At 27.4% G+C, this 20776-nt stretch overlaps 3 protein-coding genes and 1 non-coding gene across 4 annotated transcripts; 1 reads left to right on the top strand and 3 right to left on the bottom strand.

Annotated features, from left to right (window-relative positions):
- Positions 1–4051: 4051 nt before the first annotated feature.
- On the bottom strand, positions 4052–6014 carry LOC100807998 (berberine bridge enzyme-like 17). The gene has a single exon (XM_003532511.5). The coding sequence runs from the start codon at positions 6012–6014 to the stop codon at positions 4419–4421; it is 1596 nt and encodes a 531-aa protein (XP_003532559.2). The 3' UTR covers positions 4052–4418.
- Positions 6015–10197: 4183 nt separating this feature from the next.
- Positions 10198–11790, bottom strand: LOC100807459 (berberine bridge enzyme-like 17). Its single transcript, XM_003532510.5, has one exon. The coding sequence runs from the start codon at positions 11788–11790 to the stop codon at positions 10198–10200; it is 1593 nt and encodes a 530-aa protein (XP_003532558.1).
- Positions 11791–16092: 4302 nt separating this feature from the next.
- On the top strand, positions 16093–16357 carry MIR1528 (microRNA MIR1528). Its single transcript, NR_048637.1, has one exon. It is a non-coding gene; the product is annotated as a microRNA MIR1528 (primary transcript).
- A 1950-nt stretch (positions 16358–18307) lies between these two features.
- LOC100799458 (F-box protein At1g61340) lies at positions 18308–19796 on the bottom strand. Its single transcript, XM_003530939.5, has 4 exons — positions 19646–19796; positions 19236–19486; positions 19032–19106; positions 18308–18922 (listed from the first exon to the last, which is right to left on the bottom strand). Exons 2-4 carry the CDS (start codon positions 19422–19424, stop codon positions 18719–18721), a joined length of 468 nt encoding a protein of 155 aa, XP_003530987.1. The 5' UTR covers positions 19425–19486; positions 19646–19796; the 3' UTR covers positions 18308–18718.
- Positions 19797–20776: the final 980 nt, after the last annotated feature.

Below are 20776 nucleotides of genomic sequence, written 5' to 3'. Positions count from 1 at the left end.
GGATTGTTACGGCAAAAGTAGCCTATATGTTTATATTAGACAATGTTTGATAAAAGTATCTTTTTAATTACATTGACTAAATTACATTTATAAAATCACACAAATATTTTTTTTTGTTTTTTTAACCATTAAGTAACCTCTTTTACAGGGAGTGTTAGAGTGTAATATATAAGAGAGTCTTAGGATAATGTTTTCAAATATTAAGGGACATTAATATAACATATAAGGGGTATGTGTTATATGTAATTTGGAAAAAAAAAAATTAGGGATGCAAGTGTACAATTACATTTTATGTCTTAACCTATATTTGATAAAAGTAACTAAAACACTGATTAAAAACTAAACATTTGGTAGTTGAAAGTTATGAACCTTATTAAATTAATTTATTAAATTATAAATATTTGATAAAATTATTTATTGAAGTAACTAAAAAATATAAAATGAAAAAAATGAACATGTTTATATTCTTATAAAAGCTTAAATTTTATTTTATGCATGGATACAAATATATATTTTTAATTATTTTAGCTTTTAGTTTTATTTAAAGATCAATTATTTTGATTACAAATTTTAGTTTTAATTATTATATTTTTTTCATATATTAGATTGCATTCTACTATTAATCTTATATTATGTCGTAAAATATTCTCATTCAAAGCATTGATAATATGTTTGTCAAACATCTTTAGTTAGTTTCTAAATGTTTTAAATTAATTAATAATACTTAACAATAAATTTATTTAAAACTCCTGATATGTACATTCAAAGATATTGTTGGTTATAAGTATATTAATACTAAATACAATTAATTTCTACATGTTTTATAAATGAAATGTTTTTTTGTTTTTGCTCTTTAAAAAATTAAATACAAGTAATTGTATATTGAATTGTGAAGAATAACGTCAACAAAAGAGTTGAAAATTCCCATGGTTAAATAGTAGTAATTAATGTATATTTCCATCCAAAAAAAGAATACTAGTAATATGTAATGTATGCTGATTCAGTTTTTTTCGTCCCTTAAATTATTAGGGAACACAACTTTTCCATTCATTCAGCTTTCTGGCTTCATTCCTCTCTCTCATATGATTGCACATGAAGAATAGAATTATTAATTTTAGCATTTGTATGTATTTACCATTTCTCTTCTCTTCATCGGTCCACCGGAATTGGAAATTAAATATTATAATGTTATCTTTCATACTGAAGTTAATTTAATCTGCTCTGCTCTGCCTATAAAATTCAAACTCTTAATCTTCATTCTTAATTTCCACTTCCACATTGGTTATTATTATTAGAAAAGTTTAATCGCGGTTGTTATTATTATTACACTTGCACTCACTCATATTGATGTATTTATGTAATTATTTTTTTCCAAAAAATTGTTGTCGAATTCAAATTCTTATGAAGAGGAAATTATTTTTTATTTTAATGTCCCATATTAATTTATGGCTATCACTCATTTGAAGCTTTTAATTGATGGGTAAGAGATGAGTGTAACCTATTTTTTCATTTAAAGATTTTGATCGATGTGGTAATGAATGAAGGAGTATATTGTGTTTTGATTTCAGGAATTTCTCTTGGTGCAATGTTGCACCCTTTCTGCACCAATGAATTAACAAAGGCTTTATCTTCTCTCTGTCGTTGTTCCTCTTGCTTTTTTTTATTTTTCATTCTCTCCCACTAATCAGGTAACGTTTTGTTTCTTTCTTTTCTTTAATTTTAGTTTGTTTTCATACTTTATCTGTAATTTCTTGGGACACCAATTTGATATTTGCTAATTGTTTGAATTTGTTCCAGCTTTTTAAGGAGCAGTAAAAAAAAACACTGCATTTAAAGGAGCTGCCATTTTTTTCTAATTTTAAAATTACAAAATACTTCACTACCCTCTTCTATGCTTTCTCTAAACTGCCCAGTTTTTTAAAATTTTAAAAACCTCACAAGTATTAGTGATGAATTTTTTTTAAGAACCATTTGTAATTTAAAAATTGCCATAAAAAATTGATACATAATTTCCATTTTTAAAATTTTAAAATTACAAACCAAAACCACTGCAATTCTTCTAGGCTTTTTTAAACTACTCTATTTTTTAAATTTTAAAATCTCACAATTATCAGCGATAACAAATATTAGAACTATTGTTAGAATAATAAATTAAGTTATTATTTATTATTTTCAGTTAGTAATGATCAATAACGTAAACCCACTGTTATTTAAAAATTGGCAGTTTTATTTTTTTGAATTATAAAGATCTAAAACTGTTGTTCTTTAAAACTGCTACTTTTTTTTTAATTTTAAATTTCTAAACTGTCGTACTAATTTTAAATTTTCTTTTTATCTCTTCAAAAAGAATCCTTATTATGTTTCAACAAATTTTCAACTGCTATATTTTTAAATTTTAGTTTGTTTTTCCAGTGAAACACTCTTATAATGACTGAATTTTTTTAGTTTTTTAAAGAAATTTATTTAATTATTATTGTCCCCCTTTACAGAAAGTAAATAAATAATGGGGAGAAAAAAAGTAACTAATTTAAATTTTGAAAGCGTACTAATCTCTCATTGATGTTAAAGCTTTTTTTTTGTTCAGTTCTTTTCTAACAAGTAACCAATTTTCATTTAATTTGAAAACTGTCTATTTTTTAATTTAAATTAAATAATCCATTAATTTGTTGATTAAATAGTCCATTTATTTAACAACAAAATTTACCAATTTATAATTAAGTTCTCAGTAATTCTTTTTTTTACTATTTTTTGAAAAAATGTTCTTGTGTGTGTTTAGAAATACCATCAGTAATGTACTTTATTGAAAATTTTCACTTTTTTAAAATAAGAATAATTGTTATTTTCTTATTATCTTTTTATTTTGATATTTTTTCGGTGTGTGATTTGAGATATCAATAATAATGTATTTTATTTTAGGATTATCTTTTTTTTTTTACTTCTTTTATACCGGTGATTTCTATTCATTGATTTTTTCTGCAGTTTTTATAATAGCCTTTTATAATTCTATATTAAATTTGCACCTGAATTAAGTGTCATGTAATAGAGACAGAGATTTAGTTTTCCAGTTAAATTTTTATTTAATTTACACTCTTAAATGTGAGACTCCTATATTTCTCATACCACATGTTTAATTCTTCTTTTCTTTATGCAGTTTCATAGAGACAAATGTATGCATTTTCATTAGGATCATATCCTATTGTTAGGATTCTATTATATATGTTTTCTTGGTTTCATTGAAAATCAATTTAGCTCACTATATACTATCAAGAGGATAGATGCTCATTATATACTATCAAGAGATTTAACATAAAATAGATATTAAAAAAATATTGTTGTGAATAAATTTTTAAGAAAAAAATCAAGAAATTCAATTTTTAGGTTAAATTTGATTCCTTTAATTTAAATTTTTTTAATTACATCCTTATTTTTAAAATATATTTAATTTGATCCTTTTATTTTAAAAGTTCCAATTAAGTTATTTTTTTAAAAAAAAATTAATTCAATCTAGTCATATTTTAATCCAAATTTGACTGTAGTTTAAAAAAATGTTTGAAAATGATGGAATGGAACTTTTTTTTTTATATCTATATATAATAATTACATTTCTTTTTCTTTATACTTTGACCCATTAATAAGTGTTTCCGCTAATGTATATAAGTGAAATTGAAATTCTGTTAGTATTAGATTAAATGTTTTATTTATTATGTAATATATAATTATCTTTAATGTTATTATTAAATGTTATATTAATTAATTATTTGTCAAAAAAATTATCCCAAAAGTGTGTTAATTTTTTAATGTAATATTATTTATTTATTTTCCATTAATATCTATAATAAGTTTACCGGAATTTGTTGGTTTGACAGATGAAGTTTTGTCTTCTCTACTTTGTGAATAGTTTTGGCGTAATTTCGTTAATTCCAAATTAGCTTGCCATTACATTGTAAGGATTAACTTGAGCAAAAGTAATGAACAAGAAAACTCAGACAATTGACTGAATAACGTGAGTGTTTCATTGATAACAGCTACAGGCTTATACAGCCATAAAAAAACTGAAAAGAGAGTAAACAGCTCACTATGTTTCGTGGTCAAGTAACAACTACGAGAAAGAATAAAAACAAACAATCCTTTTAATAGGACTCTTTTTATTAACATTTCTAAAACTCCCTAAACGCAACCACTTCCAACAATTTGATAGTTTCCCAACTCTTTAGCATTGTCAAAAAGATAATGAGATAAGCGTACTAAAAATTGAAAACCATTAGGCGTTTCTCGTGCATTATTTAATTTTCTAAAATATAGAAATAGTGTTCACAAAAAAAAAAAAAAAAAGTAAAAGTTTGCCTGAACCAGAGGTATACGAAACATATAGCTAAAAAATTGATAGTATTATTAAGTCTTGAAATGAACAAAACAGATCAATTCTGAGTTGGTATACTCTGTTCATAACTAAAGAAATTGCTAGGATCAACCCTTGTTTTCACAATCAGTAATCTTTCTACATTTTCCTTAAATAACTTGCTTGCATATTTGAGAGAGTCGACCAAGTTATTTGAAGTGCTTGGATTTTTAGCACCAATATCAATATCTCTATAATTGAGAAACGCTTCCCTTGGAAAGCTTGAAACATAAGGGGTCATGAACTCATAAAACGATCTTGAATAGTTCAAGTAACGATTATTGGCCTCAGCACCATCTTCAGTCCAAAACACAGAGTACTGAATGAGGAACAAGTTCCCTGCCCTGTGAGGAAAAGGGGTTGCTTTTGGAGATATCTCAGCCATTCTCCCTCCATAAGGGTTCCATTGCATCCAAATGTTGTTGTATTTAATCATCAAATCCCAAATGGACTTTAGAGCCTCCTTTGGGATGGGTTTTTTCACATAATCTGACTTGCCCTTCGTGTAGATTGAAGGTGGCTCCTGATTTGTTGGTAGCAAGGCTTCAATAGGAGTCCCAATTGGGAGATCATACCAAAAAAGAGTGGAATTGATCCAAGGCATTTCTGTGCAATCACTTTGCTTCAAACCCAATTCAGGGAATGACTCATTCACCAAACGAAGAAGCCTTTCAATTGGGCCCAAAAACTGGCCTATGAAAGAGACTATAACTGTTCCATTGACCACATCAGGCTGGACTCTTATGAAAAGATCTTTGTCCAAATTTGGTGCCACAAGTTGCCATTGGTATGCAACATCTGTTGCATCTTCTTTTATGGATTTTTTCACTCTAAACACAGTCACTTGTGGAGGCACAGGGACCAATTTTATCTTCCATGCAACAATGACACCAAAACTGGCCCCACCACCTCCTCTTATAGCCCAAAAAAGATCCTCCCCCATTAACTTTCTATCCAGGAGAATACCATTGGCGTCGACCAATATGGCATCAATGATGTTATCCACAGAAAGACCATATTTTCTCATCAAATTCCCATAACCACCCCCTGAGAAGTGGCCACCAGTTCCCAAAGAAGAACACACCCCTGCTGGGAAAGCAAGCACATTGCTTTTGTTTGCTATTTGGTAATAAAGTTCACCAAGTGTTGCACCAGCCTGAACCCATGCCGTGCCACTTTCCATGTCCAAATCAATCTTATGAAGAGGAAACATGTCAAGTACGACATAACTCACGTCTGAGACATATGAAAGGCCTTCATAGTCATGGCCACCACTTCGGATTCTGACTTGAATGCCGTTTGATTTGGCACATTTAACCGTGGCATGCACGTGATTCTCAGATCGGGCAGTTATGATGGCTAGAGGCTTCGATGTGGCTTGTGTTTTGAACCTTTTGTTGTGAATGTGTAAGTTCAAGATGGAGTTGAATGATTTGGGGTTTTGTGGGGTGTATATGATTTCTGAGACTGAAAAGTTTGAGTATCGAGAATAATCTGAAAAGCAAGAGATGAATAGTTTGGTTTCTTGGGGATAATTTTGTGAATTTGCCTGCAAAACAGACAGCATGAGTATTAGGGATGCTAGCAAAAAAGAAAAACTCTCCATTGTTCTCATGGTAGATTAGTAGAATACTAGAATGGGATACCAATGTGGCTTCTTGAGTTAGCATTGGTTCAATATATAATGTTGTGCCCCCCAATGTTAGGAGCTCAAAAATTTAATTCTAGCAAAAAATAATTAATATCATTGTGTTTATTAATTAAATAAAACTCTTACCAATCGGATACTTAGCCAGAAAGAAATATAAGTTACAGTCTCGATTTACTGAAAAGAGATGTTACAATGAAAAAAAATGAGTAATAAAAATATCATCTATGTTATGTAACATCTCTTTTTTTTTTTTTTCTATTTCTTTCTTAAATTATAAAGTTTGTTGTATATATTTAAAATTGAGTATCAAAAAATTTAATTTTATTAAGGAATAAAAGTTAAGAGATCAATTATATATATATTAATAAATATTTCAATTTTCCTGTTTAAAATAATGTTTTATGAACTATTTGTCCTAAACAATTAAAAAAATGAATGCATTAAAAATTTAACATAATGTTAAAGTTATCAAAATTAATAAATGTATTGTATGTAATAAATAATAATTAATATAGTGTTGGAATAGTTGATTGTACCACAATTATATATATATATATATATATATATATATATATATATATATATATATATATATATATATATATATATATATATATATATATATATATATATATATATATATATATATATATCTATATATCTATATATATATATATATATATATATATATATATATATCTCTCTTTTTCTCTATCTATATATATATATATATATATATATAGAGATATATATATATATATTTATATATATATATATATATAGAGATATATATATATATATATATATATATATATATATATATATATATATATATATATATATATATATATATATATATATATATATATATACGACATATATATATATATATATATATATATATATATATATATATATATATATATATATATATATATATATATATATATATATATATATATAAGTTACAGTGGAAACGAGATGTTATAATAAAAAAAAAATGAGTAATAAAAATATCATTTATGTTATGTAAGGTCTCTTTTTTTCTATTTCTCTCTTAAATTATAAAGTTTGTTGTATATATTTAAAATTGAGTATCAAAACATTTAATTTTATTAAGGGATAAAAGTTAATACATAAATTAGTGTATATATATATATATATATATATATATATATATATATATATATATGTTTCAGTTTTCCTGTTTAAAATAATTTTTTATCAACTATTTGTCCTAAAAAATTAAAAAATGAATGTATATTAAAAATTGAAGATGATATTAAAATTATCAAATTTAATAAATATATTGTATGTAATAAATAATATAATTAATATGGTATTAGAATAGTTGATTGCCCTTCCTTTTTCATTTTTTCTGTTTGCAATAAATTTTTATCAACTAAATCTTCTAAAAAAATTAATGTGTCAAAATAGATTTTACATTTATTAAATTTAATAGGTTTAAATATAATTTTTGTTCCTGTAATTTAGTATTTTTATTTTTATTCATGCGGAAAAAAATATTTTAGTCATTGTAAAATATGATTATTTTAGATAATATTTTTTTATTATTTAAAGTATTTTTTTTTAATTTTTAAATCTTTGTCTAAAATAATTTAAAGAGGTAAAATAAAATAAATACATCTAAAGTGATTTTTTATAGGAACAAAAATGAAAAAATGATAAATTATAGGAGTAAAAAATATATTTAAACCAATTTAATAAAGAATATAATTACTATATCATAAAAATAGTGTAATACCCAACAATTTATTGAACATAATATATATATATATATATATATAATCAATTAAATTTAATATTTATCAAAAAAATTAAATACTGATTTTATTAAATATAATGTATTATCTATAAAAATAATTAAATATAAAGTATTTATTAAATTTCCATTAAATGTAACAATTAACTACAGAAGTCGACCAAAGATTATAATAGTTGAAATAAATTAATCAATTGTTTTCTTTTTAATATATAAATACATAGGGGCCAACAAAGTCTATTTAAAATGTTATATTATCTACAAGTCATGGTATATTAAAAGTCTATTTTAATTAGATAGACACATCTAAGATAGTCTAGCTCCTGTGTGTTATTTTATATTTAGCATTAATTAAAATTCAGGGATTACGGTTGAAGTTCATTAAGAAACGTTATCAAGTTAAACTTAATATTTAATGTCATTTTAAAGATACAATGTAACTTAACAAAATTAATAATTAAGAAACGCTAGCCTTTTTCCCAAATCAATTTTTCTCCCCAATTTCTATTTTCATTACTTTTTTTTCACAGAATATTGACATTAGTGAAGGATAAAAATTATCTTTATAAAAAAAGATAGATACGGGTAGTTTTGGAAAATCTTATCTTTATATATAAAAGGAGTTAGGTGAGGGTAGTTTTAGAAATATTATTTGTAATAATGAAGGAAAAACAAAAGGTTCTAATTGATTGAAAAGAAAATATTAATCTTGTGTTTGGATGAGGAATTTGAAAATTTCAAGGAATTTAAAATGTCTAAAATTTGAATTGCTTTGATTTTAATTTCTTTCATTTTTTAAAATGTTTTGTTTGGATAAATCAATTTAAATTTCTTCCATTTTAAATTCTTTGTTTGGATAGGACGATTTAATTTCCTTCATATGCAAAATTTTAATTTTATATTTTAAATAGATGAAATTTTAATATTAAACTTTATAGAAAATAAACACAATCTAATTTTGAAATATTAATTAAAAAATATTTTCAATTTTTAATAATTTATAAATATAAAATATTAATAATTTTAACTAGGGTTATTTTGCTTGACTACAACCAGTGATGTTTTTAAACCGACATCAACCAAGACTATTTTTCGGTCGACATCAAATAGGATTTCTTTTTTGTCAAAGTATACCGGAAATATTTGTCAGTTAATGTCAGTCAGGGCTATTTTTTAGCTAACGTTGATTGAGTCTATTTTCAGTCGATGTTGGCTAGATTTTTTTTACTAACGTCGACTAGGGTTTTTTTGGCCGACATCAGTTAGGATCTTTTCGAACGAAATTGACCAAGGCTATTTTGACCAACGCCGGCCTAAAAAATTCTAGCAGGCGTTGACAAAAAAATCTATCCAATATCGGCTAAAAAATAGTTTGGTCGATGTCGACCGAAAGAACCTATCCGATGTCGGCCGAAAAACATCATTGGTCAACATTGGCCGAAAAATCCCTAGTCGAAGTTGGCTAAAAAAATAGTCTTGACCAATGTCAAACAAAAAATCCTACCCAACATTGGATGTAAAATAGTCTTGGCTGATGTTGGCTAAAAAATAGCTCTGACTCATGTCGACCGAAAAAAACTCTAGTAGATGTCGACTGTAAGAATCTAGTCGATGTCGACTAAAAATAATCATGTCCGATGTTAGTAAAAAATACCTAGATGGTATTAGCAGAAAAAATCCTAGCTATCAACCAAAAAATCTAGCCAACAATGAAGATTAATTTTTGAAACTCAGGTATTTTGGGGAAAAAAGCAAACAAATGGGAATGTATTAGCAATAATTGTAAATAGTAACTCCTATGTTAAATTATAAGTTCTGATTGAACTAATTAGTGTTCAAGTATAACATATTATCTAAACGCCTAAGAGTTATTATTGGTCCCTTATCAATTGATTGAAACTTGTTTTTTTCAAAAATGATCTTCTCACAATCACATTTTAGTTGTTGTGGAGTATTGCGAACAAAATATAAAATGAAAACATATTTTTGTTTTAGATTTCAAATGTAAAAATGTGTTTGGGTTTTATATTTTATTCATATGCAAACATTTTTCAAGTTGAATATTTGTTTTGGTTTAAAAAAACACAATTAAAATGTGATTTCACATATAAAGTCTGAAATGAAATCTTAATTCTGTTATATTTTTTAAAAGTTTGGGAGAGACGGATAACAATTCTTGTAGGGACCAATATCTAAGTTTCTCTATTCCACCAAATACCATATTTTTTTATCTATAACACTTTCATTTAAAGCCATAAGCCATTATATAGATTACATGAGTCACTCCAGTGATTAAAATAATCGAATAGATCTTACACATAATCAACAACTACAAAAATAAATTACGGAAAATTGATTTTCCAACTAATGGGAAAGAGGTGGTATACTCTGCTCATGTCTGAAGAAGTTCTCGGGATCAACCTTAGATTTCACTCTCACCAATCTTTTAAAGTTACCTTTGAAATACTTGCTCCCATAACTTTGAGCAATGTTCATGTTTGTTGCATTACTTGGAAAATTGGAACCTATATCAAGGTCCCTATAGTTGAGAAATGCCTCCCTTGGCGAGTGTGAAACATATGGGGTCATAAATTCATAGAATGACCTTGAAATGTTCAGGTAACGATTAGCAGCATCAACCCCATCTTGTCCCCAAGTGGTTAAGTATTCAATCAAGAACAAGTTCCCTGCTCTATGAGGAAATGGAGTTTCTGATGGTGAAATCTCATGCATCTTCCCACCATAAGGATTCCATTCCATCCTCACACTCTCACTTTTAATCATAAGCTTCCACATGGATTTAAGAGCACTTTTTCTAATGGGCCTCTTCACATAATCTGACATGGTTTTGAAGCTATATGAAAGGGGCTCTTTGGGCACATCAAGCAAAGCCTTAATAGGGGTCCCAATAGGGTAATTGAACCAATAAAGGGTGGAATTGATCCATGGCATTTCAATGCAGTCACTTTGCTTCAAACCCAATTCAGGAAAACTCTCATTTACCAAACTCAACATTTGATCACTTTTTCCCAAGAACAAACCAATAAAAGTAACCTTTATGGTCTTGTTCTTGGCCTTTTGAGTACCATCAACAACATCATGCATCACTCTTATGAAAAGATCGTCATGCAATTTTGTTGCAATCAATTGCCACTTGTAAACAAGACCCTTTGCACCATCTTCCAAGTTTCTCATCACTTTGAAAACAGTCACTTTTGGAGTCACATAAACCAACTTGATCTTCCATGAAAGAATGACACCAAAACTACCACCACCTCCTCCTCTTATAGCCCAAAACAGATCTTCCCCCATTGACTTTCTGTCAAGAATGTTACCATTGACATCAACCAATTTTGCATCAATGATATTATCAACAGAAAGACCATATTTTCTCATGAGATTTCCATAGCCACCACCAGAGAAGTGGCCACCAGCACCCACAGTGGGGCAAACCCCAGCAGGGAAACCATGAACACCACTTTTCTCTGAAATGTGATAGTAAACATCACCAAGTGTTGCACCAGATTCAGCCCATGCTGTTCCACTTTCAATGTCTACATCAACTGATCCAAAATGAAACATGTCAAGAACAACAAAAGGCACGTCCGAAACATACGAAAGGCCTTCACAGTCATGGCCACCACTTCGGATCCTAATCTGAATTCCATTGCTCTTGGCACACACAACAGTGCCTTGCACATGTGACTCATCAAGAGCAGTCACAATAGCCAAAGGTTTCGGTGCTGTTGGTGCAGAAAATCTGTGGTTGTATGTGTGCATGTGCAAGATAGATAAAAATGAAGGATTTTGTGGGGTGTAAATGGCTTTTGTTATTGAAGGGCTTGAGTGCTTTGAAAGACAATGGAGAAAGTTTTCAAGGGGTGATGAATCCGAAGTTGCAGAAAGTAGAAAGATTAGTGTTGAGAGGACAAACCATAATGGTTTGATAGTGCTCATCTTTGTGGATCGGTTCAGTGTTTGTGCGTTGCAATATATTCAAGAAGCCACGGTTGATTATATCAAAGCTGAAACTGAAACAATATTGCTATATAGTATATAGTACTACCTTGATAGCTATATAACTACTATAAATAATAAAAGGACAGTTTCATGTATGTGGAAGGATTTGGGATGTTATATTTTATGGAATATTTTCGCATCCCGATTTCCTTGTTGATAAATATATAACAATGAATAGACCACTTTTACTATGTTTATATTCGGGCCAATTTGACTGGAACGTAGTGCTGGAATAATGTAATATTTAAAGTCTTTTTTAGTAACTACACGCTTAATAGTATAAGAACTTTTTACATTATATTAATTAATTGTTATGTACGTATGGTAATATATTTATCTTTTTTACTTTCATCGTAACTATATTAAAAATAATTCCTAACACTTTTTTTATTATTTCAGGATGTTATTTTTTTTTTTTTTTGCTGAATATGTAAATCTGCTTTTTCGTTTAATCTGAAAACTCTGCTTTTTTTTTTTTAATAAGGAATCTGAAAACTTTGCTGATAGCTAGATAATGCATGCAGTTTAATTTATTTATTTTTGGAGTTTTCAAGGTCTTTCTTTTTTTCTTTTTTGACCAAGTCAAGGTCTTATCAAAAGGAATTAAAAATGAATATGAAACATTTAATATATTTATGAAAGAAATTTAATTATCTAAAAAATAAATATTAATTTTTTTTTTGTGTTTTTATCTATTAAACATTTTTATTCATTTTTAAATAAGACCTTTACTCATTCTTTATAAGAAACTACCAATCCAAAAAAAAAAACTTTATGAAACTAGACGTAAAAATAATGCTATTAACCTTACTTTGTCAGAAATTTATTCAAACATAGTAAATGACGCGAACGTTACTTTTTATGTAATAATATATATATGATATTCATCTATAAAAAAATAAAACTTTTATACAATTTACTCCATCCTAATTAATGAATTTCCATTAATATTAAATGGTATCTTAAAAACAATTTATTTTTGGAGTTGTCAAGGTCTTTCTTTTTCTTTTCTTTTTCTTTTTCTTGTCAGAGTCAAGTCTTATTAAAAGGTATTAAAAAGAATATGAAACATTTAATATATTTATGAAAGAAATTTAATTATCTAAAACTAAAATTATTTTTTTTTTATGTTTTAATGTATTAAATATTTGTATTCATTTTTTAACTAATACCTTTATTCATTCTTTATAAGAAACTACCAATCCAAAAAAAAACTTTATAAGAAACTAGACATAAAAAATGCTATTAACATTACTTTCTCTCTCTGAAATTTATTCAAACATATTAAATGCTATTTTTTACTTTTATGTAATAAAATTTATATACGATATTCATCTATCAAAAATAAAAATTTTATACTATTTACTCAATCCTAGTTAATTCATTTCCATTAATATTAAATGGTATGTTAAAAGGAAAATGCTTAACGGATTCAGCAAAAAAAAAAAAGGAAAATGTTTAATGGTACCAAACATACCCGATTAATGCACGAAAGTCGAAAGCTTGAATTAATAGTTTTCCTGATTTTCCTCAAATTTGTTTCTTATGATTTATTTATCTATTTAATCGTTAACCAATCACATAAGTGAAATTAATTTACGTGGATCTTAAATTTTGTACTGTATAGAATTACTGAAAGTTTATTGACCAATAATTATCTATTGATGAACTTTGAAACTTTTATGTAATTACGTTTTCTTTCTGTTTTTAAAAGAATTTGAGTCAAGAATAAACAATAGGACAAATATTTTCAAGAAACATGAATTTGTTATTTTAAAATTTTCAAAATTGAATTGCAGAATGATTTCCAGGAGATAGAGCAAATGATAACTCCTGCTAAATGAAGAGTTTTGAGTTTTAAGGAAAATAGATAAAAAAAAATATTAAGGTGTAATTTGAAAACTATGTGTGTCACATGAGTGATTTTGTTTTTTTATATAGGTTGTAATTAGAACTATATAAAAAATCATTGTTATGCGTTGATTATTTCTTCAATTGATATAAAAAAATCACTTTTTGATTTTATTGGTTTACATCCGATGTGGTTGGTATAAAAAAATCATTTTTGCATAATTATAAAAAAATATTTTTTACATAAAATCACCCTTAAATAATTTTCAAATTACACACGTTTTGTGTAAATAACTTTTTATTTTTACCTTTTTTCTCTAAAATAGTCAAAAGTTTTGGTGAGATAACATCACAATTAAGAATAACGGATAGTATTGGGAATTTGTTTTTTTTTTACAGTAAATTTGTTGTTTTTTTCTTTTAAAATTTGAATTGCATATAAGAAATTAAATGTTTCGTGCGTTTCGTGCCATTTGGTTTCGTACCAAATAGCATTGCTGATGTTGAAAAAAGGCCTCAGAATTCCAGCGGTATGAAAAGAAACTACAAGGTGAAACAGTTAACATGATGCACTAAATTTTTTCGAGTTATACTTTTTTATTTAATATATAATTTGTTTTAAATCGGTCAGGATTTTATGCAGTTACGAAAGTGATTGTAGAGAATTCAATTTCCTTGGAAATCATTTTTTTTTTTGCTGACATTGAAAAACAGATTCATTAAACCCTTACAAAATTAGAAAAAAAAATTAAAATAAGATTATTTTAAAATAAATTATTAACGTGAGACTGTTTTTGTTATTTCATATCGTCTTTCTTAAAAAGGACTAGTAAAAACTTATTCAAGTAGTAAAGATTTGACTCATATCATGGAAGACGTGAAGTCTCATTATTTGTGAGAATCTTGTTTTTAAATAATTTATTAGTACACGAAAAGAATAAATTTACCTAAATTTTTATTCAACAAGAAAAAAATATTTCTTTAAATAAAACTAACCAGTTTAATTTCTATGGATATAAAGAAAATCTGAACTATGCACCACGATGTATATAATGTAGCACACATAGTCTAATCTTAAAAAAAAAATGTTAAATTTGGGACACGATCTAATTTCAAAAAGTTATTCCACATGAATGTTTTTAATTCAACCGGCGACTTCTTCAAAAAATTGAAAAACTTTTGTAATCTAAATAAAAGAATTCATTAAAATAAAAGGATTAAATGAAAGATTAAATAAAATATATCAATTATAAAATAAACTTATATCAACATATGATGTGTGCAAAATACGAATACAATTTTTATATCATCTTTCTTCTTCAATCCTTTAAAAAAAAATAAATGAAAACATATTTTACACTATTATTTATTTCTTATAAAAAGAAACATAACGGATATCATTTAGTATCAAATGCCATAAGACTTTATGTCGTTTTGTAGATTTTTATGTCTTTATTTGTTTTTTTTTCTTCAATTAATTACTTCTCCTTTTTGCATTTGCATGTAAAACTTAACTAAAGGAGCATAAATAGTTAATGAAGTTTGGGATTCAGATCCTAGAAAGTTACATAATGAGATCTGGGCAGTGTTCGTGAATCTTCCTGTGGTCATAGATTGCGACGAGGGTCACAAAAAATTATTATGTTCTCACTTGTTTGAGCCCAAAAAAGTATACTTGAGAAGTCCAAGATAAAGGATGATTTTTATAGAAACGATGGATTGCAGAGAATTGACTTGACCTTCGAGATCTATAGATCAAAGAGGAAAAGATGAAAAATGATCTTAATGAAATCTTTAATTAGTCTTAATTTAATGTCACAAAATCAGTTTATAACTTGAGAATTATACATCGTTTATATATTTTAATTTAAATATATCACTAATAGACATGAAATTTCTCACAGTTATCATTTATTATGAGTTATCTTTTCTTTTAATAATTCCATTTTATTCTCTTATTCAAATTAGGTGACTTTACATAGCCATATTGTATTTATTTGGTGATCATCGCTATATTTCCTAACGGTGTGTTTGATACGGTCAAAATAACAAAGAATAGAACAGAAAGGGAGGGGAGCGTTGGAATCGAGGACCCTTCTAAGGCTTGGCAAAAGAGAAAAACGTAAGAAAATTTAAAAATTTAGCGGGTTTGATGCTGCAAATTTTACTGTGTAGGCCTAATTACGATTTTACCCCTCGTGACAGTTTTTTTATTGGATAAATAACCCCATTTTCATTTATGGATGTGTTGACAATTTTTTTTTCCAAAAAATGAAAAATTAAATTTTAGTTTTTGAGAGTGAAAAGTGTGACAAATTTATTCATTCATTAATGAAAAAGTTTATGTGACACAAATAAACAAAAATACTACAAAAATGATTGTCAACATGATTGTTGAATAGATTAGATCAATATATTAGTAAGTTTTTATTAGACCAAGATGAGAGTCAGTTTTTATTGGATTAATCTGTCATATCTCAAATTTTATTTCATTTAAGAACAAAATATAATGTTATGTTTGTAACTATTAAAAAATCAAGGAGAAGATGAAAATTAAATTATATTTTATCTTTAAATAAAATAAAATTTTGGGTATAACAAATTAGTCCAATAGAAACTTATTGATATTTTGATCTAATCTATTCACCAACCATATTCATAATAATTTTTGTAACATTTTTTTCCTTTGTGTCACGTAGGTTTTTTCATTAATGGTAAATGGCAAAAGTTAATAGATAAATAAATTTATCACACATTTTTTTTTATCTTTCAATAATTGATTTTTCAACGACAAAAGTTACTAGTTACCCTTTCACTCCACTTACTCCTTTTGTACTTTTACTCAATGTTAATATTTGTTTACCCATCAAATAATTTTAGTTCGAATATTTTTTTTTTATTTTATGATATTTCTCTTCAATCAAATAATTTTTATTTTCATTTATTTCTCACATATTTCTTTTCTTTTCTCACCTACCTAATTTCCCCCTCTATTTCTTCTCCCCTTTCAAATACAGCCTAAGGGATACAGTAATTTATTATAATAATTGGCAAAATGTTTGTAGTATCATCTAAGACATATCTTTTTAATTAGCTTGACAGTAGTCAATGTGGGGTTCATATTTGCATGGGCTTAGGTGCGACGTTGACTCTTTCATTTTTCTCAGTCAATTGATCAATTTCAGTAGCCAACCGCCTAGATGGATAATAAGTACGGAGTAATGCATTATAGATCTCTTCGCCCACAAGGGGATAGAGAAGCTACCTTGTCAAAATTTTGTTAGGTTTTAGTATACAATAAAAAAATATAGTTGCAACTCTTTCATTGTTGCTCGTCAAATAGTCACAACAAAATCTATTAACTACTTCTCATAATAGTCAAGCTTAATGTCACAAAGATGAGAATGTTATGATGGATAAGTATGGTCTTAAACAAATTGAATATGAACATAAAATACATGTAAAAGCACCAATAAGGAGAGGTAATATTATATGGAAAATAATCAAATTATTGAAGGTAACAAAAAAACAAAGAAAATAGTTATAGTCAAAACATCATAAATTGTGATATGGTTGTAGCATAAAAGCAGAAATCGTGACTTGTTGCAGAGTTGTTTTTAGTTTCTGTCATACAGAGATTTTACATGTCTATTATAGGGAGAGTGGAAGTTATGTTCTTGAGTCTTGTGTAAGTAAGGGGTGGGGTTGTGCTTTTCTTTGTAGCAACATTACTGTGTTTTCGTTTTAGGGGTCACATCTTGTGCTCCAGTCCTAGCTCTTTTAATAAATAAAAAATGATTTGGCTTCTAAAAAAAATCCTGTAAGCTTTTGACGAAAAATCTTTCTTCTTTTGAAAAATAAAGGTAGATTGCTTACACCCTTCAACTTAGATTCCTAAGCAATCAGCTTACAAAACTTTTTGAAAAATTACATACGAAAAAATTCGTTAAATTTCATAGAATTACGTGAATTACAATTTCATACCAACAAGTTAAGTGGTAGAAACATATTCTAGAATATAGATGTTTCTCCTGCATGCTTGCCAATTAAGTTAACAATTTACAAGTCTATGACATCATTGGGGGTGAAAAGGCCTATAATAGCTACTAATAACAATTTACAACTTCCACTCTCCCTATAATAGACATGTAAATTCTCTTTTCAGAGTAAAAGAAAGAAATCCACTTTGATGAGTCAGCAATTGGATAAACTTCACACAAGATTATTCAGATATAGTCTTGGACTAAAGAATGAATGAATGCCATTGCTTCTGATATACCAAGGACACCGTAGTAGTGTGTGTCTTCTAGTTCTACAGATGTTCAAACCTGTTCAAGTATCTCAAACTAAATTTCCCTCTAATTTTGGTGGACCATGATGATGTTGATATGTCTAATTGCTTCACCCCACTTAATGATAACTAGTGCATACACCATTAGCCACTAATAACGATTCCTCTACCAAAAAGAGAAATATACCCCACATTTACAAACAGTTTTGAATATTTATTATATCAAGGACCGTCAAAGCAGAATAAATCTATCATATCAAAGGAAAGGAAAGTAAACAAGAATATCATGCTACAAATTTAATCAAATCATAATAGTGGAAACTTTACTCATTTTATTAGAGAAGCACAGAGACTATGCTTAATGGACTGTGCACAGTTAAATTTATCATACTAGAAGGGCCAAGGATTTCCCTCCAAATAATAATCACTATAAATCTATCCCACTTTCTATTTGTATATAGATATACAGAAAGATTGCAAACAAGTCAAAGCAATCTTCAATGAAGGAATTGAAGAAGATTTGGCTTGTAAAGACTACTTCAAAACGTGTGAAATCAGCTACTGATCTTCTAAGTATGTATCAAGTCCCTTTCTAATCTACCAACAACTAATATACACATAACAAAAATAAATACTATCCGTCCACAGAACTATTCAAAGCAAGAGAAATTGTCTGGTGCCATCACAAGTTGCTTCTTTTTCCTTGGTCCAGTCACTGTGTTCCTAATTAGGGGAAGCAAACAATGCCACTGAGATGCTTGCTAGATTCTTACCAATCAGCTTTGACTTAGCTTTCTTCGATGGGGCTTTTGGAGTATCAATTTCCTCAAACCCACCAGCACCCTCTATATCAAACGGTTTAGGAATAGCAAAATTTTTCTTCTTTGGAGTGCTATACTCAAAATGCATCCTCCTAGCAACCTCAGCCTGCAATAGCAAACTCCAACACTTCAAAAATAAGAAAAACCAAAAGAATTTGAAACAAAAATTCAGAACAAAAATGAACCGCACTGAACCATATTACTTCAAAACTTACCGCTTCTCTAACAGTTTTTGAGACTCGAACAAGTTGCTTCAAATCTTCATGATCGACACCACACAACACCCTTATCTACAATTAATCCAAAAAATAAATAAAAAATGCATGAATTTCAGATTACTCATTACAAAATTAGAAACAAAATTAGGAATAGAAATCCAGGGTTACTAAAAAAAATCAACTTGAAATCGGCATACTCACCAGAACATCAAGAGGAAGGGCCTCAAGGCGAGACCTTTCAGAGTCAAATGTGAATTTCTTGCTACACATTCTCTTCAATGAATTCACCGGTGAATTGGAGTTGAGAGAAGAAGCTTCACTGTGTAATAACACAACCCTTTTCCTTCCAAGTGTTGTTGTATAACTATAACCCTCAAACCCTAACGCCATATTCAAATTCTGAAAATCTCACACACGGAAACTTAACAGAGATAACAACCTTTTTCCCTTATCTGTAAAATACCAAACAAAAAAACGGAATTTGTACGGAATAGGTCAAACAATGGTCCGAATATTCTGAAAAAATAAAAAGGAAAATGGGAAAAATTCAAAAGATTCCGTAACAGAACACCTAGAAGAAGAATAGAGATGAAATGAGACACGTAACTAACCTGGGTTTGTAGTTTGTTTGTTTTGCGATAGTGAGTTTCTATTTGTGATGGTTGGGTGAGCCAAAAATCGAAATGGAATTGGTGATGAACAAGGGCAACTACCGAACGGTTGAAGAATTTGGTAACAGAAGGGATGAAATAACCATATATATATATTAATTACCCGAAACACATGTACTACAGAGCCCATATCACTTGTGTATCCGCATTTTTATTGAATTAAAATTAATATTTTGTGTGATTTTTATTGTATAAACTAATATTTTTAATAATGCAAATATTAGTTTAAGGTAAAATATTTTTTTTAATTTAATACATTTTTATTATGTTATTGATTTTTGTTGTGTTAAATTTAATATATTGTATCAATTTTTTTATTGTACATTGTAACTACATAATAATAAAACTACTTAGTAAAATAAATTATTAAAAATTAATTACTAAATTGCAATGCACACTTGAATGTTTTAAATAGGAATAAAAGGAATATATTTTTATCATCATTTGTAATAAAAATTGTAAATAAATAATATAATTATATGTATATATTTTTTCAAACTCAATAAATTTTATCACAAATATCATATCACTTTTAAAAAATTATTTCTCTATTATTAATTTTTTATTTCATTATTTAATTCTTGGTACTTCTTTTTCTTGAAAATCACCAAAAATTATAAAGATAATATTTATACACATTTCTTCTTAGTCCTCCTCGGCGCTCTTGCAATAAGATTTTGTGTTGTCCATCTTTGTGTCACCAAAGTGTTTCTCTATCGTCGTCATTTCATCACATTGCCCCAAAACTTGCTTCAAACTGTAACGTAGAATATTTGTTGTGGCTTCGTTCATAAAAGAGATGAAAAATATAAGTAGTTATTGTGTTTCGAAGAAAGTGAACGATTTACATAAAATGAATACATTCATGAACCATTTATAAAACATAGGTTGTTACATGAACAAATAAAAATGTACGATTTTAGGATAAAATAGTCCTTATAAAAATGGAGACCAAAAGATAGTTAACAAAAGAGGTATTCCATTTAACTTGCTCCAATGTATAGTATTTGTTGTGGCTTTGTTTATAAAAAAAATAAAAATATTGATAGTTATTGTGTTTTAAAGAAAGGA

The sequence above is a fragment of the Glycine max genome, chromosome 8, assembly GCF_000004515.6.
Source record: "Glycine max cultivar Williams 82 chromosome 8, Glycine_max_v4.0, whole genome shotgun sequence".
In the NCBI taxonomy this organism is placed as follows: domain Eukaryota; kingdom Viridiplantae; phylum Streptophyta; class Magnoliopsida; order Fabales; family Fabaceae; genus Glycine; species Glycine max.
The sequence above is the reverse complement of the archived record's forward strand: the minus strand, read 5'-3'. Positions and strand labels throughout refer to the sequence as shown.